The sequence below is a fragment of the Acomys russatus genome, chromosome 7 (genome assembly GCF_903995435.1).
Source record: "Acomys russatus chromosome 7, mAcoRus1.1, whole genome shotgun sequence".
Taxonomy (NCBI): domain Eukaryota; kingdom Metazoa; phylum Chordata; class Mammalia; order Rodentia; family Muridae; genus Acomys; species Acomys russatus.
Genome location: NC_067143.1, coordinates 5,955,247 through 5,978,902, shown reverse-complemented (window position 1 = coordinate 5,978,902; position 23,656 = coordinate 5,955,247). Strand labels below are relative to the sequence as shown.

General features: G+C 49.3%; 2 protein-coding genes across 2 annotated transcripts in view; one reads left to right on the top strand and one right to left on the bottom strand.

Moving 5' to 3' along the window:
* The window catches only part of LOC127191481 (nodal modulator 1), a 56,023-nt gene extending 45,999 nt beyond the window's left edge, over positions 1 to 10,024 (bottom strand). Inside the window, exons 1-5 of the mRNA XM_051148595.1 lie at positions 9,859 to 10,024; positions 5,349 to 5,438; positions 4,507 to 4,552; positions 1,106 to 1,206; positions 59 to 165 (exon numbers count right to left, since the gene is read on the bottom strand). Coding sequence (XP_051004552.1) covers positions 59 to 165; positions 1,106 to 1,206; positions 4,507 to 4,552; positions 5,349 to 5,438; positions 9,859 to 10,008 — 494 coding nt within the window. The 5' untranslated portion in view covers positions 10,009 to 10,024. The remainder of the gene's footprint in view (positions 1 to 58; positions 166 to 1,105; positions 1,207 to 4,506; positions 4,553 to 5,348; positions 5,439 to 9,858) is intronic.
* A 5,940-nt stretch (positions 10,025 to 15,964) lies between these two features.
* Abcc6 (ATP binding cassette subfamily C member 6) overlaps positions 15,965 to 23,656 on the top strand; it is a 56,253-nt gene continuing 48,561 nt past the window's right edge. The window contains exons 1-2 of the mRNA XM_051148593.1: positions 15,965 to 16,026; positions 16,863 to 17,045. Coding sequence (XP_051004550.1) covers positions 15,991 to 16,026; positions 16,863 to 17,045 — 219 coding nt within the window. The 5' untranslated portion in view covers positions 15,965 to 15,990. The remainder of the gene's footprint in view (positions 16,027 to 16,862; positions 17,046 to 23,656) is intronic.

The window sequence follows — 23,656 nt, the reverse complement described above, 5'->3', positions numbered from 1 at the left end:
CTCCCGTGCCTGCCACACCCTGGCCGAGCTGCCAGCAAGCCCCTAGGGTGCCACTCACTTTCCGCCAGGCTGTGTGACTGTGGACTGGATCTTGACATCAGCACCTGTGCTCCGAAGAGACACCTGAACTCCTGCAGGGCCCAGGGGCTGCCCTTTGCTGAGGACCTGTGAGAAGGAGAGGAATGAAGTTGTCACTAATGCTTCCGCTCCCTGGGTGGCACCTAGAGCGGGTTGCGTTGGGTCAAGAGCCTCTTTGAAGAGGCTGCAGTCAGGGGACCTTTGTGGAGGGCTGGGTGGAAAGCGGGACAGTGACAGCGAAACCCTGCATCACTGAACCTAAGATGGGGCCGGAGGCTGCTCGGCAGACGGTTGAGGGTGCACACTGCTCTTGCAGAGGCGTGGAGTTAGGTTCCCAGCACCCACATCAGATAGCCTGTAACTGCTGTAGCTCCAGCTCCAGAGCGATCCCATGACTCTGGCCTCCAAGGACACCCACGCTCACATATACATAGCCGCACATAACTAAAATTAAAGTCTCTTTTTAAAAAATCACTATTTTACAAATCCCTAAGAAACAACAAAAAAATATCTAAGATCCCCTCTTCAAATACGAAATCCACACAGGAAACAGCTGAGGGCCTCACTCTCAACATAAGAGTTCCTGTAAGTCCACACACAGCTGGTACCCCGCCAGCGCAGACATCTCATCTGTACTCGGGAGCTGGACAGAGGGAAGAACGGAGCGGGGAGCAGGCGCTGACACATCGGCACCACTCACAACGCATGCGCTCCAACACCTCAAGTTCTCCCCGGGGACGGGGACAGTCCTAGGGAAGAAGGTCGGAGACAGGGCGCGCAAAGCCTCAGGAGGAGGCATCTCTGGCAGGAGCCTCCCTGCAGGGAGCTATACTAAGCTCTAACACAGCAAGCTCAACAGCTGGAGGTCCTGGGCATGTGCCCCCCGCCTTTCTGCACCCCCACCACAGGCCATTCTAACAGCACTCAATGCTGCCACACACTGCAGACCCCCACATCTGTAAGGCTGCGAGACAGTGGCACATGACTGAGCAATGTGGAAAACGGCAGACAGAGCCTGGAGCCAAACCTTTCCATTCACAGAGAAGCCGGTGAACACGAAGTTGATGTCTCCGCCCTTCGTGCAGATGTCACTCACACCGTCCACATGCAGCTCCACATTGGTTGGCTCTGGGGGGGGAAATCCGGAAAGGAGAGGTGAGAGACAAGACACACAAGGCAACATGTGTGAGTGACCAGAACTGAGACAAAGGCAAGAGACGCTAGGCAGAAGTCTCTTCCCTGCACACCCAGTCACCTGGAGTCCTGTCACAGAAGGACGTCAGGACAAACTCCCGAGTGTGCTAAGGAGCAGGTGCTGTTGGGTGTGTGTGTGTGTGTACAAGTGCAGTGGGTGTGTACACATGCACATGGAGGCAGGCTTCCTCTCTAGCTATTTTTTTTTTTTAGATTTATTTATTTATTTATTTATTTATGATGTATACAGAGCTCTGCTTGCATGTACACCTGCAGGCCAGAGGAGAGTATCAGATCACCTTATAGATGGTTGTGAGCCACCATGTGGTTGCTGGGAATTGAACTCAGGACCTCTGGAAGAGCAGTCAGTGCTCTTAACCACTGAGCCACCTCACCAGTCCTCTAGCTCCTTATTTTTGAGGCAAGGTCTCTCGCTGACTCCGGGACACATCTGTCTGCCATGGCTGACTGGCTAGCAGCTCAGGGCCTGCTTATCCCTAAGTGCAGCTACAAAGTTGCAGGCACATGCCACTGGACTTGGCCTGGACAGGAATCTGTACTCAGATCCTCACAAGAGAAGCAATTTGCCAATCGAGCCATCGCATCCGCTACGCACTAGGCACCAAGCCCAGGGTGTTCAGTTCCTCAGGAGATACAATTTATTTACTGAGGAGTAAACTGAGTCATGAAACAATTAAAGGACCCTTAGACAGGGTATGTGACGCAGCTCTGGTGATCTCGCACACTGGCTCCAGATCTAAAGAGGACCGTCCACTCCATGGGTGAGGACATGAACAGTGCAGGCTAAGGGGACAGCAACAAATGGAAGAGGCAGCCCTGGCTTGGTTTACCACCTGCTGCCACAGCGCCCAGTCTGATGGGGTTTCCAATCCCTCACAAACGTGGGTGTTGAGTGAGTCCCTCTGATCCTTCAATGTCAACACGATGCATTTTCTTTAGAAAACTTAATAGCACCCCACAACAGAAAATGAAACAGCGGGAACAGCTGAGGAGACAGCTGGGTCAGTGAAGGGCTTGCCACCCCGGCTCCCACAGCACAGAAGCACAGAGTATATCCACAGTCCCAGAAGTAAAGGGGCAGAGACAGGATGGCTGCGGCTCATGGGCTGAGCAGCCAGCTTAGTTCAGAGAGTTCCAGGCGCAGTGAGAGGCCCTCTCTTGGGCCTGAAGAGATGGCTCAGTGGTTAAGAGCGCCTCCTGCTCTTCCAGAGGTCCTGAGTTCAATTCCCGGCAACCACATGGTGGCTCAAAACCATCTATAATGTGATCTGATGCCCTCTTCTGCAGATAAAGCACTCATATACAATAAATAAATATTTTAAAAAAGAAAAGAAAAAAAAGAGAGGCCCTATCTCAAAAACAAAGGTGCAGAGTGATTGAGGAAGACATCTGCCATCAACCTGTGGCCTTTGTGCACATACATGTGCGTCTACCCACACCTGCACACACGCACGCGCACACACACAGGGTCCTGGCTAATTTTCGTCAACTTGTCAGGAACCTAGACATAGCTGAGAGAGGGAGCCCTAATTGAGAAGATGCCGCCATCCGGTTGTGTGGGCAAGTCTGTGGCGCATTTTCTTGATTGATGATTGATTGATATGGGAGGACCCAGCGCACTGTGGGTGATGTCACCTCTGGGCGGGCAGTCTTGAGGTGTATACGCAAATTGGCTGACCAGGCCATGGAGAAGAAGCTGTTGTATAGATTTTCTCCACTGTCTCTGCTTTCGTTCCAGCCTCCAGTTCCTGCCCCGCCATCCGTCAGGGATGGAGTCAACACTGGGGTGCTGAGAGTATGTGCTGAAAGAAACCCTTGCCTCCCCAAGTTGCTTTTGGTCATGGTGTTTTGTCATTGCCACAGAAACCCAAAATAAGACACATACGTAAGCCTAGCAGTGGTTCTGCACGCCTTTAATCGCAGCACTCAGGAGGCGGAGGCAGGAGGATCTCTGTGAGCTTTAAGTCAGCCTGGTCTACAGAGTGTTCCAAGGCTACACAAAGAAATTGGGGGTGCGGGGCACAGACACGGATGGATGATGGGCACATACATATACATGCAAGAATCAGCCAAAGAAATAGCCTGGAGCCACACAGAATAAAGATGAGTATCATAAACAAGAACTGAAAAAAACCAGACTATATGACCTCACGTAGTTCAAGTTCAAAACAAAATGCACCCACCCAGAGCACGGGGCCCAAGCTGCACCCCCGCTACCTCAGAGGCCGAGGCACAAGGATTACCGGGTCAGGGCCAGCCTTGACCACTTGAAACAGTGGCCTGCACCAAAATGAAGAAAAGACAAAGGCAAAAAAATGCTAAGATGGGAGCTGGAGAGATGGCTCGGTGGTTAAAAGCACCGCCTGCGCTTCCAGAGGTCTTGAGTTCAATTCCCAGCAACCATATGGTGGCTCGCAACCATCTATAGTTTAATCTGATGCCTTCTTCCTGGCATGTAGGTGTACTTGCAGATAGAGCACTCATATACATAAAAATAAAATAAATAAATAAAAATGCTAAGATGGCTGGAGGCATCACACACACTAGACTCTGGGTTCAATCCTTAACACGGAAAATCTGAGGCTGGGTGTGGTGGCGCACGCCTTTAATCCCAGCCCTGAACCGCCCACTACCCAAGGACAAGCCTCGCCTCCATCGCCTCCATCTCTAGCTCCACGTAGATCTGGCCTCTGATAGCGAATCTTAAACAGCTCCCTTATTTTAGAGGAGATGGGGGAGCCAGGCGCGGTAGGACACATTTGTAACCTCAATTGCAGGAGGCCAACGCAGGAAAATGCCAAGCCTGAGATTAGCTTCAGCTACACAGAGACCCAAAAGCACCAACAGTCCTGGGACAGGAAGGAGCCCCGACTGTGTGTCTAGCCTGTACCAGGAACTGAAGCTGCCAAGGCAGTTTCTCCAGAAAGACGTACCACAGACCACGGCGGGGGGGGGGGGGGGGGGGGGCCACGGATTTTTCAGTAGATGATAGTTGCCGGGCGTGGTGGCGCACGCCTTTAATCCCAACAGGCAGATCGCTGTGAGTTCGAGGCCAGCCTGGTCTACACAGCGAGTCCAGGACAGCCAAGGCTACACAGAGAAACTCTGTCTCAAAAAACCAAAAAACAAACAAACAAAAAAATCCAAACCAGAAAATGACAGTAAGCATGCGGTGTGGCCCCTGCAAAGAGCCCTACTATTCGGCTCACTTACCAAAACTCCAGCCCAGGGGAGGCTCAATCTTCAGGATGAAATCTCCCTACAAGAAAAGCCATGAAAGGTGAAGGCAGGGGACCCAAAGGTCCCAGGTAGAGTGGTGCAATTAAATCACCCAAAACAGCCCATCTCAACTAAAACCCTACACCAGGCTCTTCTGAATGGTGGCGGCCAGATCCCCTTCCATGGGGCAGCAGGCTGAAGCTGCACCCAGAAATCCATCTAGCAGCACGGAGGTTGCCATCCCAAACAGAAGCCCATCTGTGAGTTCTGAAGACGTGAGCTAGCAAGACATCACAGTGGATAGAGAGCTTTTACAAGCCCAATGACCTGCATGCGTTCGATCCCTAACTCCCCAAAAGGTCTCTCTCTCTCCCTCCCTGCCTGCCTCCCTCCCTCCCTCCCTCTCTCTCTCTCTCTCACACACACACACACACACACACACTCCCTCTCTCTCACTCTTACACACACACACACACACACCCCATTGCAGACAAGACTATACCCACCCTAGATAGATAGATAGATAGATAGATAGATAGATAGATAGACAGACAGATAAATAGATGACAGAGTAAACTGTGCACTGCTGAGAGCGACCAGCTTACCCCTGCCCATAGCATGCCTGCCCTGGCTGTGACAGGGCATGTCTGGAGACACTGCCATATGTGCCAGAGACATGCAGCCCCACTGAGCCCATTCAGCCGCTGGAAATCTGCATTCCACTGATGATTAAATGAAAGTGTTTGTATGTGGGGGAAAGGCCATGTTCCTGGGCACACTAATAAATTCCTATCATAAACGTCACGCAAAGAGACTGAAGTCCCTCCAGCTCTTACCTTATCATACAAGGGGATCATAAAGTAGCCGTTGTTAGGAGCACAGTCTGTTTGATATTTCAAAGTCCCATGCTTGGTGTACAACTTTATCTGGAGCGTAAGAAAAAATAAAAAATAAAAATATAAAAAAAAACCAAAGCTAACGTTCTAATATTGGCTTAGAGAATCAGTTAGCACATGATGCCTACATGCAGTTAGCTGAACCCCTGCTTTACCTATTACAGGCTGGCTGCTAAAACAGCTTCGGGGGCATAGGAAAAGACAGAGCACCCCAGAATAATGCTATTCCTGTTGTTCCTATTGAAACCACCTTCAGCCTACTCACAATGAAGATTTTCGGTTTGCTTTAGTGGCCGTCTCTACTTTGCTTATGTAAATTTCTGAGTCTAAAACTTTCTTATTTGCAAGGCACTTATGAAAATCTAGATTCCCAGGCCAGCAAGATGCCCAAAGAGCTATGCGTAAGCCCAAAGACCTGAGCTCAAGTCCCGGAACCCACATCAAGGCCGGAGGAGAGAATTGAAAAGTCAGCACACATGAACGCCCACACAATGGGTTCTTAAATCCATGACTGCCTGTCCCTCAGTGCCACGCCAGCATAAGGGCAAGTCAGGAGGTAAGTTCCTGAGCTGATCCCCCAAAGACTTTACCCAGACGGTCTGGGATGAGCACTGGGGCCTGCATATTAGCCCCAAATCATTCTCTTTCTTTCTTTTTTTCTTTCTTTTTTTCTTTTTATTTTTCCGAGACAGGGTTTCTCTGTGTAGCCTTGGCTGTCCTGAAACTCGCTCTGTAGACCAGGCTGGCCTCGAATTCAGATTCCCCTAGCCTCTGCCTCCTGAACGCCCCAAATGATTCTAGATGCTCAGAGAAAGCTTAAACCCTTCACTGCATGCCCAGAACAAAGACTGATGAAAAAGACACCAATGCGTTCGCTCCCCTCAAGGCCTGCAGCCCACAACTGCTGCATCCTAAGCCTCTGTGGGCACAAACTGCTCAGCGGAAAGGCACGAAGCCATACCAGAGCCTCCCTACAGGGGTGACCCTGACAAAGGCATGACCCCCACGCCCTGGCTCCTGAGTGGCTGCATGTACTCACAGCCGTGTGGTAAGCACCGGGCAGAGTACAGACCCAAAAAGTAGACCACCTTATTTAATCTCTCTGATGGAAAAGGCCACCTGGCACCATCAGCCAGACACACACCAGACAGGTACAGGCAAATTCCCTAAGTCTCCCAATCTGTAAAGTCACATTCAGGGCAGGTGACATCAAAGAGCCTGCCTGGCCTCTAAAATATGAGTGTCGGGGCCAGAGAGTAGTTCAGGAATTGAGAGTTCTTGTGGCTTGTGCAGAGGACCAGAGTTCATTTCCAGCTCTAGGGGATCTGCTGCCCTCTTCCAGCCTCTAAGGGCACTGCACTCATGTGCACATGGCTACATACAGATACACATAAACACATTAATGAAAGAAATGTTCTGTGGCAAAAATACAGACACAAGCCAGCGGAGTCTTAGGAGACATATAAGGAGCCAGGCCCCAGAGCACACGTTGGAGGGCGTGGTGTGAAGTCAGGCGTGGACTGTAGTGCTCATGGGTAGTGACTATGGCTTCTACGCCACACAACCCAGACTTATGTACTTTAGACTCCAGCTACTCAGTTAAGTAAAAATGAATTTGCTCTAGGCCATAAAGAAATTCAGACGCACGCACGCACTGCACATGCACCAGCACAGAGGATCAGAAGGCAGCAAGCACCTGAAGCAGCCACCGGCTCCCTGCTCCACCTAAGCCATGGCCTGCAACCTGTGCATGTGTGCGTGTGTGCGTGCGTGTGTGCGTGCGTGCGTGCGTGCACAAGTGTAGGGATGAAACTTGGGTCCTCATACTGTACAGCAAACCCTTTGCTGACAGAACCATCCCATAAGCCCAAGGGCCAAGTTTTGGTGTGAATTTTGACTGTTAAAACACTAGAACTAAACCGGGCCTGATGGCGCACGCCTTTAATCCCAGCGCTCAGGAGGCAGAGGTAGGTGGATCACTGTGAGTTCAAGGCCAGCCTGGTCTACAAAGTGAGTCTAGGACAGCCAGGGCTACACAGAGAAACCCTGTCTCGAAAAAAAAAAAACCAAAAAACAAAACAAAACAAAACAAAACACTAGAACCATTAATTCTTTTTTTTTTTTTTTTTTTTAAGATTTACTTTTACATACATGAGTATTTTTTTTTTGCGTAGATGTCTGTGTACCATGTGGTACCTGCAGAGGCCTGACGGAGGTGTCAGATCCCCTGGAACAGGAGTTATAGTTGGTTGTAGACTGTCATGTGGGTGCAGAGAACTGACCCTGGTCTTCTGCAAGAGCAGCAAGCACTTTTAAGGGCCGGGCCATCTCACCAGCCCCTATAATTCTTCCCTGTAGCTGTACAGGCTACTATTAAAGGACTGAATGTCAAAGTCCAGAGCTTTGTCTGGCCCTTTCACTGCACTGTGACTCCCCCATCCGGCCATCAGGGAAAAGCCTTTGGTATACAGTGGCCTCAGTACAAAGCTGCTGAAGGCAGGCACTTGAGGCAGGAATAGAGGCAAGAGGGGCTGACGAATGATGGGAGAGAGCAGGCAGGTGAGCCCAGCTGACTTCCCCAGTCAATCTCTACTGGGTGTATTGAACATTCAGTCCAATGATGCACTTGCTACCTGTGTATCTGCTACCTGTGTATCTGCTACCTGTGTATCTGCTACCTGTGTATCTGCTACCTGTGTGTATCTGTTACCTGTGTGTATCTGCTACCTGTGTAGCTGCTACCTGTGTATTTACAACTGTGTATCTGCTACCTGGTATCTGTAACTATGTATTTGCAACTATGTATCTGCTACTGTGGACCTGCTTCCTACGTATCTGCTACCTGCGTATCTACTACTGTGTATCTGCTACTGAGTATCTGCTACCTGTGTATCTATCAGCTACCTGCTATTTATTCTTTTACTTTGGTTTGCTATATATTTGAGAAGACCACTCATTCAAAACTCAAAAGCACAGCTACCATACTTCTCTCTGGACTGTGCAGTGCGAGTCCCTCGTAAAGTACAGATCAGAAAAGGCCAACATGCCTCTATGTGGAGATGACATACTTGAAATGTCTGATGTCGTAAGCAGAGATTACAAAAGGATGGGTTGCTTCAGATATGAGGACAAGGGGACCTAGGGCTCGAGAAACACAGCTCACCACGAGTCACAAAACCCACTCTCTGCTCTCTTGATCTGTTAGTGCTTGGGGTGACAGCACCCCTGACTGCCCTCTCCTTCCTCTCAAAGCTGCGGGAAGCTCAAATTGAACAGCCTTTCCAAGACAGCTTCTGAGATACCCAATGCAGCAAAGCCAGCAGGTGGCACTGGCACCTGGTAACATGTCCCTGACAGTTCCCAGGAGCCCTTAAAACAAAAACCAAAAAACAAAAAAGACCAAACAAACAAAAAAAACTGGTAGAAGGAACCCAGGTATACTCAGCACTGTGGAAGTAGAGGCAAGGGGGTCCAGAGTTCAAAGCCAACCTTGGTTATACTGTGAGTTTGAGGCCAGCTTGGGCTACACGAGACCTTGTCTCAAAAACTTAGAAAATCAAATATAAATCAGGCAACTAAGGAAGAGGGGCGGACGGCACAGGCACGCAGTGAGCTGGGAAGACGACAAAGGAAATAATGCTCCTGGGTTCTACCACCTCCAACACCATCTTACAAGTACAGGCTGAGGTTTGGCAAAAAGCCAGGCCAAAGGGAAGTCAGGGTGGAGACGGCTTCTCACCCCCCCCCCCCCCCAGTCCTAAGCGGCGTGTTAAAAGGTGGCCACTAACAGCACTGGGGAAGCCCAAAGGGGCCTCGGGTGTCCTTCTCTTTGGCACCCCCACATCTCTCCTCCGTGGGACACCTGTCTTTACCTCTTCCCAACTCTTTCCCATCTCTGGCCGCACTACCAGCCTCCTTGGGAAAACCTAGAGAAAGGCCTACCTCTCTCTCCAGCCCCCTGTCTCTACGTTCTGCCCATCCTCCTTCTGCTCACAGGCTTTCTGGGTCAGAATCCCCCTGGGCTGATCCAGTCTTCCCAGAACTTTAAACTCGATCAAAACAGCTTCACAAATCTCTCGTGTTAAGTCCAGCAATTAGGCAACTCTCCACTTTAAAAAGGAGTGGTGGGAAGGGGGTTGGCAGCTTCACACACTGCTCCATGTCAGGACTTAGCGACAGGATTCGATCCTATTCAAATTCACTCCCCCCGCGCCCCCGAAAGGATGATAGAGCGATGGGGTTTGAACTACGGAGAGTGACACGTGTAGTTTCCAGGTTCTGCAATATGGATTGGGCAGACTAGAGTTTCAGGGGTCTTGGTCTGGGAGAGCCGGGGACTAGCAGACCCTCTCGGCACCTCGCCCCTCGGCGCGGCTGGGGAAGGGTGCAGAGCAGCCGACAAGCCTGGCCGGGGATCACACTGCCCGCCCGGCCACGCGCGGCGGCTCACCTCGATGAGCGAGTAGTTGATCTCCACGTCCGACTTCACGAAACCCCCGCAGCCTACCACGATGTCCTCGGAGCCGATCGCCCGGCCCGCGCCGCTCAGCAACAGAAGCAGCAGCAACAGCGGCGCCGCGGCACCCCGGCCCTCACGCATGGCCCGGCCTCCGCGTGCCTACCCTCCGCAGCCCGCCCGGTCCCGCCCCTCACACCGCACGCAGCCGGCTCCTTCCTCCTCTTCGCTGGGCTGACAAGCCCAGGCCCCGCCCCCGGTGCCGCTCCTGCGCAGGCGCGCCGCGGCCTTGCGCCCACGCCCCCAAGAAAGACGTGACACTCGCCCCGCCGGGACTCGCAGCCGCTTACGCCTCTGGCGTCCAGGAGGACTGCGCGCAGCCTCTGGAACAAGCCCCCACCCCACCCCCACCCCCAGACGCCTAGGCTTCCACTTCAGATTCTGCGTCATACCAGAGAGCTTTTTTTTTTTTTTTAAACTTTGGGTTTTTGGGTTGTTTTTTTTTTTTTTTTTTTTGGTTTTTCGAGACAGGGTTTCTCTGTGTAGCCTTGACTATTCTGGACTCGCTTTGTAGTCGAGGCTGGCCTCGAACTCACAGAGATCCGCCTGCCTCTGCCTCCAAAGTGCTGGGATTAAAGGCGTGCGCCACCACCGCCTGGCTCAGAGAGCTTTTTGTTGATTGATGTATTCAACATGTCCCAAATCTTTTGACTCACATAGCTCACGCCAGATGTCATTTCAAATCTTTTAGAAATCTGTTATTTGGTCCTCCTTCCAATTGCCCCATCCCCTTCTCTCATGGTGCTTAATTAACTTTATATTAAACTCGTTTTACCCAGACAAGTCCAAGGCCTGCCTGAGGTAGGAGCAAGTTGTATAACAACCTGGACAGGCTGGATGTGGTGACGCATGCCCTTAATTCCAGCACTCGGGAGGCAGAGGCAGACGAATTTCTGTGAGTTTGAGGCCGGCCTGGTCTAAAAAGTGAGTCCAGGACAGCCAGGGCTATTACAAAGAGAAACCCTGTCGTGAAAAAGAAAAACAAACAAACAAAAACCTTAGACAGCTTTAGACACCGTCTGAAAATATGTAAAATATTTTAAAGGGCTGAGAAAATCGCTCAGTGCGTCTAAATTCTCTTCCCAGCATGGGCACACATGTTCGTTGGATATGGCTTAGAATCAACCCCTGTACACAGAAGGCTGAGGCAGGAGGACTTCCACAGTTCTAGGCCTGCTTGGGTTACCCAGGAAGTACCAGGGTAACCGGGGAGTAAGGGTGGGGTGTCCTGGGTTGACGGCAGTCAGTAAAGTGTTTGTGTTGCCATCATAAGGATCTGGGTTTGCTCCTCAGAACCATGCTAGACGTTTTGGTGAGCCCTGGCAAGCTCAGCGCTGGGGAGTGGAGCCAGGAGGACCCCAGGGGCGCCTCACTACCTAGTCTAATGGGTAGGCTTCGGAACAATGAGAACCCTTTCTCCAAGGATGGTGGTCACCTTCCTGACACTGGTACCCTGGCTGTCCTCTGAGCGCGACACACATGTGTCACCTATGATCAGAAACACCCGAAAGGAAGCTGATTGTGGCTGAGTACAAAAACTTCTGGCAGGAGGCTGTTTCTGCAGGAACTGGCTGGTTAGACTCTCAGGACTGTGGAGAGACAGGAATGTTTCAGGTCCAGAAACTACTTACCTCATCTCAGGCTAAGTTCTGGCCCTCTGTGTTGAAACCAACATCCCATTACAATTGATAAACACCTGTTAGAATCTATTGACTTAGCAGACAACTAGCATCTGCCGCTCCAAACGCCAAGAACACCATCAGATAGCATCTCGGGCTTCCCCCATCTTGCTGTACTTGCCCCTCTGATGTACTCATCAGTGCATTTTAAACTTACCTTGAGTTGCTGCTTTCTCTGTTCTGTAAAACCATAAGAATCTGGTAAACGGGGACTGGAGAGATGGCTCAGAGGTTAAGAGCACTGGCTGTTCTTCCAAAGGTCCTGAGTTCAATTCCCAGCAACCACATGGTAGCTCACAACCATCTATAATGTGATCTGATTCCCTCTTCTGGCAGGCAGAACATTGTGTACATAATAAATAAATAAATCTTTTTTAAAAATCTGGTAAATGGCTTGAATTTAAAAACAAACAAACAAATAAAAAGGAAAAGAATGAGAAACCTGACTGCTCTTGGGTACGGGGGAGGAGAAGGGGCACGGACCTCTGAGAATCCAGAGTGGACATGGCCTGACTGAGTGGTGCCATATGAAGAGTTGGGGGAGAGGGAGAGAGAGGGGAGAAGGAGGAAGCAGGTGCAGCAGCCAGGAGGACAAAAGGCACAAAAGGAGTGGGTGACCAAAATGGATGGATTATAAAGGGAAGAGCAGCCCAGGCCCCTGGCTGGAGAGTATGGGATGGTGTATGCCAGCCAGGAGGGCCCTGTAACAGGTAGGGGCTTATTCCCTTTAAGACGAGAGCCGTGGCTGAGCAGTGGTGGCACACGCCTTTAATCCCAGCACTCAGAAGGCAGAGGCAGGGGGATTGTTGTGAGTTCAAGGCCAGCCAGGTCTACAAAATGCATCCAGGACAGCCAGGGCTACACAGAGAGACCCTGTCTCAGAAAAAGTAAAATAAAATAATATAATAAAATAAAGAAGAGAGCTGTGTTTTTGTGTTGACACGCCCACACACATGCACATAAAGAAATGAAGTCTGGGACTGGAGAGATGGCTCAGAGGTTAAGAGCACTGTCTGTTCTTCCAAAGGTCATGAGTTCAGTTCCCAGCAACCACATGGTGGCTCACAACCATCTATAATGAGCTCTGGTGCCCTCTTCTGCCGTGCAAGCAAAACACTGTATAAACAATAAACAAATCTTAAAAAAAAAAAAAAAAGAAAGAAAGAAAGAAAGAAAGAAATGAAATCTGTGGTTCGGCGCCTTTATTATAAATGATGTATCTCTGTTGACATAGTTTTCTATTACAAATGATGCTCTGCCTGTTGGTTTTGACACAGCATCACCCTAGATGGTCCCAGCTGGCCTCAGACTCACTGACACACCCTCCACCACCCTGCCTCCTGAGTGCTGACATTAAAGGCTGTACCACCTGCCTGGGTACATGTTTTGTTTTGTTTTTTTAATTTATTTATTATGTATACAGCCCTCTGCTTGCATGTGTACCTGCACACCAGAAGAGGGCACCAGATCTCATTCTAGATGGTTGTAAGCCATCATGTGGTTGCTGGAAATTGAACTCAGAACCTTTGGAAGAGTAGCGTTCTTAACCTCTAAGCCATCCTTCCAGCCCCCTAAATGATGTTTATTTAAGCAAAACATTCCTTAAGTTCATAACAATATTAAAATAGATATTTACAAGGGCTGGAGAGATGGCTCAGTGGTTAAGAACACTGACTGCTGTTCCAGAGGTCCTGAGTTCAATTCCCAGCAACCACATGGTGGCCCACAACCATCTATAATGTGATCTGGTGCCCTCTTCTGGCCTGCAAGGGTATAAGCAAGCAGAACACTGTATACATAATAAATACATAAAATTAAAAAAAAAAAAGATATTTACATTCTATTTTGATCCCAACCCTAACTTGTATAGAAGCATTTTGAGGTTTGTTGTTTTTTTTTTCTCTCTCTCTCTTCCATAAGCCTGAGATTCATCCAGTTGAATTTTCTTTGAATTCATTCTCTCAAATGAATTTATACACTTGAATAAATAGACTTAATTTCTTTTCTAATGTCACAGAACAAAGCTGCTGCAAGCTAAAGCAAAGCAATCCCAGGGGCATGGTGGGGAGGAGGCTGGCACGTACAGAGAGAAGGGGCTGTGTCTCCCCGGTACTTTCCATCAGCTCCCATCAAAACAGACCCAAATAAACAGAAAGGATGTACACGCTCTCCGATGCCAGACTTGCCACTCCGAGCTTACAGATGCAGTGGGATTCTGTGAGAACCCGCTCCTGCAGAAGGCTCAGAAGAGACAGCTGAGTGGATTCCATACACCATCTCGTGGGCATAGTTAACCCCAAAAGATGGGGCAAAGCCAAGCAGGAGAGCCTGCTGGGGCCCTGCAGAGGCTGGGGAAAGATGGCAGGGAGGGGACAGGGGACACAGGTCTACCTTCCTCCCTCATTGGAGCGAAGCACCTGTCTTGGTCTGTCTGCAGCAGTCCCCTGCCCCTCATCTTGAAAAGAGTATAAACTTATTACACAAAGAGGAAATCGGAAAAGAAACTGAGGTTTTTTTAACCTCAACTTTTTGTATTGATGCATCCAGGATTGTAAGGCACAGAATCACTTGTCTGTCTGTCTGTCTGTCTGTCTGTCTGTCTGTGTCACATAGCTGAACAGAACCAATGCTAGGCAAGTGTTCTACCATGAACCGCACCCCTTGCTTTAAGGCTTCTGGGACAGGAGACTTTCTTCTCCATTCCCCTGTCTTAGGAACTTTTTTTTTTTTAAGATTTATTTGTTATTTACACAGTGTTCTGCCTGCATGAGTGCCTGCACACCAGAAGAGGGCACCAGATCTCATTACAGATGGTTGTGACCCACCATGTGGTTGCTGGGAATTGAACTCAGGACCTTTGGAAGAGCACCCAGTGCTCTTAACCGCTGAGCCATCTCCCCAGCCCCTAGGAACACATTTTTTTCTTCAAACACATCACACCCCTATTTGTGTGCCATAATCTGTTTCGTAATGCGTAGAGGCCACATCTCCACACAAATGTGTTTTTGCAGCATCTTAAGCTGCTGCTTAGTAACTGAGGGACTGAAGGATGACAACAGTGCTACTAAGAAATAACTAATAAACAAATAATGCTACTAATGAATAATGTTCGAGCGATGGCTCTGTGACTTGCACTGCTAAAACTATGGTAAGGGTCATTTTCTTTTTAATTGTGTGTGTGTGTGTGTGTGTGTGTGTGTGTGTGTGTGTGTGTGTGTGTGTGTTGGGGGGTGGTCCATGGTTGTGACTATAGAGGCTGGAAGAGGGCCCTGAATCCCCTGGACCAGTCGTTGCCAGTGCTTGTGAGTGGCTGGAAATGAGTAATGGAACCTAACTCACTCCTTTGTGAAAACAGAGTACACTTTTAATGCCTGAGCCACTGCTCCAGTGTGCATTAACGTCTTCATTAAGACGAAGAAAACCATATCTGGGGCTGGAGAGACCGCTCAGAGGTTAGGAGCACTGACTGCCCTTCCAGAGGTCCTGAGTTCAATTCCCAGCAACCATTAAGACTGCTCAGAAACCATCTATAATGAGACCTGGCGCCCTCTTCTGGTGGGCAGGCATACATGTAGCCAGAACATTTACACATAGTAAATAAATTAATCTTAAATAAATAATAAATAAATAAATAAATAAATAAAACCATATCTGTAGTCCCAGCAAGCAGGAGACTTGAGTTAGAGGCTAGCCTGGTCTTCATAGTGAGATCCTATCTCAAAAACAAAACAAAATACTAATAAATAAGGAGAAGAGGGGGCTAGAGAGATGGCTCAGAGGTTAAGAGCACTGGCTGCTCTTCCAAAGGTCCTGAGTTCAATTCCCAGCAACCACAGCCATCTCTAATGAGATCTGGTGCTTTCTTCTGGCCTGCAGGAGTTACGTGCAGATAGAACACTGTATATATAATAAATAAGTCAAAGAAAGGAAAGAAGGAGGAAGGAAGAGAAGGAGGAAGAGAAGGCAAATACATACATAAGTAAATATTTTTGAAGTGAGGTCCCTTTCACTCTTCACCGCCTGCATCTAGACAATGTTGGTCCCCACTTGCTGGACACATAAGTGATTAGGTCTGTTGGCTCTTTCCTTGGGACACCCTCCTGCAATTGCTGGGTCCAAAATGTGCAGGAAGTTTAGAGAGGGACTTCCCATAGAGAGGAAGCACAGAGATGCCCCGGTGTCCCCGGCACTTTTCGAGGTTCCCGAATCACCTCTCCAGGCATCGGGCTCCACCTCTGTGTGCAGCTGGACCTTGCCCTGGGGCCTCTGCTTTCCAGCTCCAATCCCAGGCAAACCCACCCGGCTCCGCCTCCTCCTCAGCCCGCAGCAGGGCTCTGAAGACTGCCCCAGGACACACAGACAAGGGCTGAGGAACAGAGGGCGCCCAATGGCCACGCCTGGAGAGTCCTGCACGGGCCTGAGGGTGAGTTCCATCTGCCCTACTCCCTTCCCTGATCAGAGAATAATGCGAGCTGCTGGGAAAAGCGGTACCCCACTCCCAAATTCTTGACCTCGGAAAGAAATAAGGTCATTAAGCAGTGAAGCAACCGATCAAGACCCTTTCACCGGGCACTTGCAGAGCCCCTGCCAGCCACTGGGGACTGTGTCCCGAACCTTCCCACTCCTGAGGAGCCTACGGATCTTTTGTATCTCTGTCCCTGGACCTTCCTAGTCTATACCGTCCTCTGTGGCCTGGAGTGGAGCAGGGCAGGACAGATTAGCAGAGCTGGTGTTCACAGAGGGCTTGTTCACACAATGCTGTGAGCTCAGCCGCTAGCAGGGTTCTGTTATCCCTCCTTGACTGAGAAGGACAGGGTTGGCTCTGTCACTTCCTGTTTGTATGCGTGCCAAGGGAGCTGTTCCCTTCTGGTACCTCGGTCTACTGGTCTATGAAATGGGGACAGGGCAACTACCACCAGCTTTCTTAGAATGAGTAACAGCCAAGGCAGATGTGGGGTGTCACTTATCTGTAAGGCCAGCACTTGGGAAGCTGAGGCCAGAGGATCACAAGTTCAAAGCCAGCCCCAGTCCCACCACCTCCCAGCTGGGCAATGTTAGGCAACTTCTTTACCTTCTCCGGGGCTCTGCTTCCCCATAAACTAAGTCAGTATACCTTCATCTGCCTTAGGGAGATGATGTAGGGGTGAAAAGAATTGATAGCTAAAAGGCACACCAGCGAGGGCTTGAACTGTTTTGGTGTAATGTGTCTGGTACCCAGGTGGCTACCATCCTAACAGTGTTCCCTGATGTTCTATTCAGGTCTGGAACCAGACAGAGCAGGAGCCTGCGGCCCATCCCTTGCTCAGCCTGTGCTTCCTTCGGACCGCTGGGAGCTGGGTGCCCCCCATGTACCTCTGGGTCCTCGGCCCCATCTACCTTTTCCACGTCCACCGCCTTGGCAGGTGCTACCTCCGGATGTCCTACCTCTTCAAAGTCAAAATGGTAGCCACAGGGAGTAGGGAGGGTCGCAGGGTTGGGGGCTGACAGGAACCGGGCAGCTGAGCCAGGCCTCCCATCAGGAAGAGCACAGGAGCGAGGCATGCAGGGAAGCCGTTAACCAAATAGATCAATAGTGAAGAGAGCGCAGAGATAAACCCACGGGCCAAAGTTCTCGCAAACAGATTTTGTGATTGTGCAAATCCACACACACTGTCTCACAGAAACACACAGCTACAGTGACCTGGCATGTCTCATTTACTGTGGGTACTTTGGGAGTACAAAAGGTAATTTTAACACCACATGAGGATGAGCCTTTTTATAACTTCAACAGGTATTTTGGGTTTTTTTGTTTTGTTTGTTTTTCAGGGTTTTTTTTTTTTTTTTTGTTGTTGTTGTTGTTTTTTCGAGACAGGGTTTCTCTGTGTAGCCCTGGCTGTCCTGGACTCACTTTGTAGCCCAGGCTGCCCTTGAACTCAGAGTAATCCACCTGCCTCTGCCTCCCTGAGTGCTGGGATTAAAGGTGTGCGTCACCACCACCACCACCACCACCTCCCACCCCCACCCCCGACTCAACAGGTATTTTGTTTGTGTGTTTTAACTTTCTTTTTTGGAACAAGGTCTCATGTAGCCCAGGCTGGCTCCAAACTCTCCATGTAGCTAAGGATGACCCTGAGCTCCTGATCCTCCAGCCTCCCCTTGCAGTTGCTTGGATTTCAGGCATGTGCCTCAACACCCCACTCCTTATAGTCTTACTCCATTATATTGGAGGGATTGTCCCAGAGCCTTGTACCTACACAGCAGACACTCAGCGCCGAGCTACACTCCTGACTGCTTCCATGCTTTCTTCCATGTCTTCGCACTGATACTTCACTGAAGGTTTTTAAAAATCGCTGTATACTTGCTTTGTCGTTTTTGGTAAATGCTGACATAGCAAGCATGAGCCTTTCCACTCGCTCATAGCATCCTCCGCCGCCGTACCACCCTCACAGCCCCGCCCCTCTCCTGGACTGCAGCTGACTGCACTCATGAGCGTGCCGTGCCCATAACCATAACCACAGACAGTGACGTGGGAGGGAAAGAATTCATCGGGGAAGAAAAAAGGCGGAAGTAGAGTGTATTGGATAAGTCGTGGTACAGTAAGTCAGCCGAGAGACTGAGTGGGGTATCGTAGGGGCAGCATCCCTTGGGGGAGATTTTGCAGAGACCTTGTAGTATCACGGAGCCTGCGGTTATCCATAACCTGGCCTTGAGACAAGGACGGTCTTGCCTTGAGTGAGAAATGGCTCAGCATGACCACCCACTCTCAACTGGCATCCACATTTCACCTACCAGGTCAAATCGATATTTGGGTGAAGGTTGCTTCTTGTGGGTTTTGTTTGGTTTGGTTTGGTTTTTTGAGACAGGGTTTCTCTGTGTGCAGCCTTGGCTGTCCTGGACTCACTTTGTAGACCAGGCTGGCCTCGAACTCACAGTGATCTGCCTGCCTCATCCTCCCGAGTGCTGGGATTAAAGGCGTGCGCCACCACGCCCGGCTGAAGGTCGCTTCTTAAATAGCTTCTTCAAACTGAGCAGAGGTGATGTGGCCCTGTCCACTGTTGGTCTGACAGATGCTCATGAGAAAGACAGAAGTATGAGACGGCCCATTCAAAGGGAAAAAGTAGTGCCGGCTCCGAGGGGGGACTTGTAACCTCTGTCAGCACTTCCTGTAGGTGAAGCTGTGGGTCTTCTGGGCGCGCTATCCTGCACTGTACACTGGTGGGATAGTAAGGCTGGTTATGTTGAGCATGTGAGTCTATTGGTGTACGTAATAACAACCAGTTATGACGAAAGGTCTCCTGGAGGTTTTGTCCAGTTTGATCCAGTGTAGAAGTTGGAGCTGGGCAGTGGAGGCGCACACCTTCAATTCCAGCACTCAGGAGGCAGAGGCAGGGGCAGGTGGATCTCTGTGAGGTCGAGGCTAGCTTGGTCTCAGAGTGAGTTCCAGGAAAGTCAAAGTTGCACAAGAAACCCTGGAGAGGGGTTGGACAGACAGATGACAACAACAACAACAAGAAGTTTGTCCTTTAAGATCCAGCCCAGAAAAGACGGACTAATATCTTTTTTGTACAACTTTTTTTCCCTTGAGAGAGGTTCTCACATGTAACCCTAGCTGACCTGGAATTCGATATATTGACCAGGCTGGTCTCGAACTTGCAGAGATCCACATACCTCCACCTCCCCAGTGCTGGGATGAAGAGCATGTGCCACCATGGCCAGCATGGCCAAGTATTTGAAGCCAGATCTGCTGCATTTGTGAAGAAGCAAACTTGATTTGTTTAGGAGACTGAAAAATACAGAGGAGTATTAGAAACCTGCTAGAGGGGAAAAAGCGGCTACAGCAGTGACCCCGCTCACCCCAGCAAGAGTCGGAGGGGAGGACACAATGGAAGTTCTGGTGGGAAGAACGCTCGTCCATCAGGGAAGGCAAGAGCCCAGTGTGTCACAGGGCAGAGACCGACTTTGTGTGGACACCCTCAAAAGTCAGGAGAGGGTCAGGACAGATTTGGATCTGTTGTGTGTCCATTACGCTGACATCTTGGAGCTTCTCTCGGGTCTCAGACTCATAGGAGGAGTTAAGAGATACGGTTCTCTTTTTTTGTTTGTTTGTTTTTTAGAGGTAAGGTCTCACTATATTGCCCTGGCTGCCCTGGAACTCCCTCTGTGGACCAGACTGGCCTCAGATTCAGAGATCTGCATGCTTCCACCCCCCTAAGTGCTGGGACTAAAGGCGTGTGCCACTGCCACGCAGTTCTCTTTTAAAGTTACTTTATTTATTTATTTATTTATTTATTTATTTATGTAGTTATTTATTTATTTTGAGACAGGGTTTCTCTGTTACACAGAGCCCTGACTGTCTTGGACTTGCTTTGTAGACCAGGTTGGCCTTGAACTCACAGAGCTCTGCTTGCCTCTGCCTCCCAAGTGCTGGGACTAAAGACCAGCGCCACCACACCCGGCTTAAAATGTATTTTGTGAGCCGGGCGTGGTGGCGCACGCCTTTAATCCCAGCACTCGGGAGGCAGAGGCAGGTGGATCGCTGTGAGTTCGAGGCCAGCCTGGTCTACAAAATGAGTCCAGGATGGCCAAGGCTACACAGAGAAACCCTGTCTCGAAACCCCCCCCCCCAAAAAAAGTATTTTGTGTGTATAAGTGTATGAGCTCACAAAACAGGAGTCACCTTCAAGAGTCTGTCCTTTCCTTCGTGGCTCAAATGCAGTTCCTTAGGCTTGGCCCTCCGCCTGCTGAGCCATCTCAACGGCCCAAGGGATACGTTTAAAAGTCTGGAGTAGAATGCGGGCTATGTAGGTCAAGCCTGGGCATGTACCAGACCCAGCAGGAGTGAAGAATTTATTTTTTAATTTTTTTTTTTCAGTAATAGAGTGGACCCCAGATTTTTATGTATTTAGAGCCAAGCAGATTTGTTTTGACTACAAACAGACCATCTTGAGAAGATTTGCATGGCAGTTACGGAAGCATTTGTTTAATAGGGGGCTTGGGAGGCAAAGGCAGGAGAATCATGTCAAGTTTGAGGCTAATCTGATCTACCTAGCAGGTTCTAGGACAATCGGGTCTACATAATGAGACCTGTCTCCAATTTAAAGTGGGGTGAGAGAGCCGAGCGTGGTGGCACAAGCCTTTAATCCCAGCACTCGGGAGGCTGAGGCAGGCAGATCTCTTAGTTCCTGAGTCCGAGGCCAGTCTGGTCTACAGACTGAGTTCCAGGATAGCCAGGGTCACACAGAGAAACCCTGTCTCAGAAAAAAAAGGGGGGGGACATGGGTGGGGAGAGGGTTTGTCTTCTTTGGATTTGAGTAGTTAACAAAGCTCAATAACCCTCCTTTTCGTGAGCTGAAGCCAAGGCCCTGGGTGGCTCTTGTAAAAGCCTTGAGAGTACCAGATCCCCAGCTAAACTGGGTTTGGATTTTAATTCTGGTCAGGATAAGGTGAAATTTTGTTTCATAGTATTATTAATGATGGGAGCCGAACATTGGCCCTTTTACTTTTGCTGTTAAGGTCAGCCAAAGGCTCAGTAGAATTGCACTTAGGGACTTAGGAGGCCCCTGGATCCTTTAATTTTTCTCTATGCTGGTTATGTCACCTGTTGATGGAACACAGTTTTTTCATCATGCGCCTTCCAGTAGACACCCAGGGACATCTCTGTCTAATCACTTCTCTCTTAGCGTTCAGGTCCAACCTCTTGCATCTGGGGTCTGGCTGATCAAGAAGACAAAATGGCTTCCAGAGCTCCTGGAGTGCCATCCCCCAGTCCCAGCTGCCCTTGTGTTGGCTCTCTGCTTTGTCTCTCTCCTCAGTCTCTAAGCTATCCTCTGTTCTCTAAACTGGTTGTTGGCTCCTCAGGAGAGGTTTGCCAGGTTCAAGCATTGAAGAAGCAATGGAGTTTAGTTTTAACTTTTGTTTAATATCCAGGTGATATGTACAGCTTTCTATTAAACTTTTTTCTTAATACTTTTTCCAAGTAGTTAAAAGCTGGGTAAGTCAATACAGAACATAATATTCTTGTTTTGTTGTTTGTCTTTTCCGAGACAGGCTTTCTCTGTGTAGCCCTGGCTGTCCTGGAGCTCACTCTGTAGACCAGGCTGGCCTCGAACTCAGAGACACACCTGCCTCTGTCTCCCAGAGTGTTGGGATTACATACATGAGCCACCACGCCCGACCTCATATTCTTGATCAAACGTACAATGTTTCAGTTTGTTTTCTGTAAGGTCACCAAGGGCAGATCAGTGTCTGAAGAGACCCTGACACTGAGAGGCCTCACCTTGAGTTGATGTCAGCATGCTGGAGTTTGGCTGTGTTTGCTCATCCTCCTCCCGCTGCCCCGAAGGGCCATCACTTGTGTCTTACGCTGCCCTTCCTCCTGCACTGTCCTTACGCTGCTCCAGTTCGTCCTCAGCTTTCACTTTTTATTTTGGAAGCAGCAAATCATTTCTACCTTAGGGAAAAAAATCTAATTTTATCATACAAAATCCTTGCTTATCCGAAGCTAATATTCTTTCTTTAACCTTCCTCATCAAAAACATAACCTCACACTTACATTTCTTCTCATATCTTTTTCTCTTCTGCTTATTGGTTCTCCCTCCCTCCCCCCCTCTAAGATTTATTTATTTTTTATATATTACAGTGCTCTGCCCTCATCTATGCCTGCCTGCCAGAAAGGGGCATCAGATCACATGGTTGTGAGCCACCATGTGGTTGCTGGGAATTGAACTCAGGACCTCTGGAAGAACAGCCAGTGCTCTTAACCTCTGAGCCATCTCTCCAGCCCCTGGTTCTCTTTTATTGCTTTATTGCCTGTCTTAATATCATAAATCAGAGCAACATAAGGCATTTACTAATGTACTAAAAAGAGGTCCGATCTAAATTCCATGTATGAGCTAATTTACATTATGTTACAAAATGTAACAAGTTTAAGATTTCCTGCTCATCCTTTTTGTTTTTTTAGACAGGCATGTAGACTATGTAGCCCACGCTGGCCTGGAAGTTGCTACACAGCTCAGGCTAACTTTGAACTTCTGTTCTGTCTGCCTCTGCCTCCCCAGTGCTGATACTGCAGGCGTGTCCCCCACTCCTACCCCCCCTACCCCTACCCTACCAGTTCCACATTGTTAAATTCTGAGGTTCTGGCTTGCTGTGGGTCTCAGGAAGACTTTATTATTGCTTGGATTTTTTTTTTTTTAATCTTTTTTTTTTTTTTTTTTTTTCCGAGACAGGGTTTCTCTGTGTAGCCTTGGCCATCCTGGACTCACTTTGTAGACCAGGCTGGCCTCGAACTCACAGTGATCCGCCTGCCTCTGTCTCCCGAGTGCTGGGATTAAAGGCGTGCACCGCCACGCCCGGTTTGGATTTTTTTTTTAAGGCCTTTTTTCCAGGCCAGCAGTGGTGGCACACACCTTTAATCCCAGTATTCTGGAGGCAGAGGCAGGTGGGTCTCTAAATTTGAGGCCAGCCTGGTCTATAGCATGAGTTTCAGGACAGCCAGACTATATAGAGAAGTCCTGTCTTGAAAACCAAACTGAAAAAAAAAAAAGTTAATAATTCCCCAATTTTTTGGAGTACAAGGCTTGTTTTTTTTTTCTTCCTTTTTTAATACATCATTTATTACTTCACATGCCAGTCACAGCCTCCGCTCCCGCCTCACCTCCCAGTCCCTCCTCTCGCCTTCCCTCTTCCCATGGATAGCAACCAGCTAAAAAGGCTTTAAAACACTTTTTTCTTCTTTGTGGTACAAGAGCCTGAGATGTTCAGAGTGTTGCATTTTCGCAAAAATGACCTTGGCCAGTGAGTTGTGTCAGTAGAAGCAGAAAGAAAGGGAAAAATGGATGACTTGGAATCTTTGCGTGTTAATCCTGAGGCTACAGCTTGGGATACAAAGGACATCTGTTATCCTGGGGGACCGGGGTGCTAGCAAATGCCTGGCTTTTGGAGGAGGAGGAAGAAGAAGAAGAGGAGGAGGAGGAGGAGGAGGGACAGCACAGCAGTGCAGCCTAGTCAGGGCGCAGGCTGTGGGGTCCAGTGACAGCCTGCTGCTCTCAGGGCGCTTGCCTCCTTTACAATAT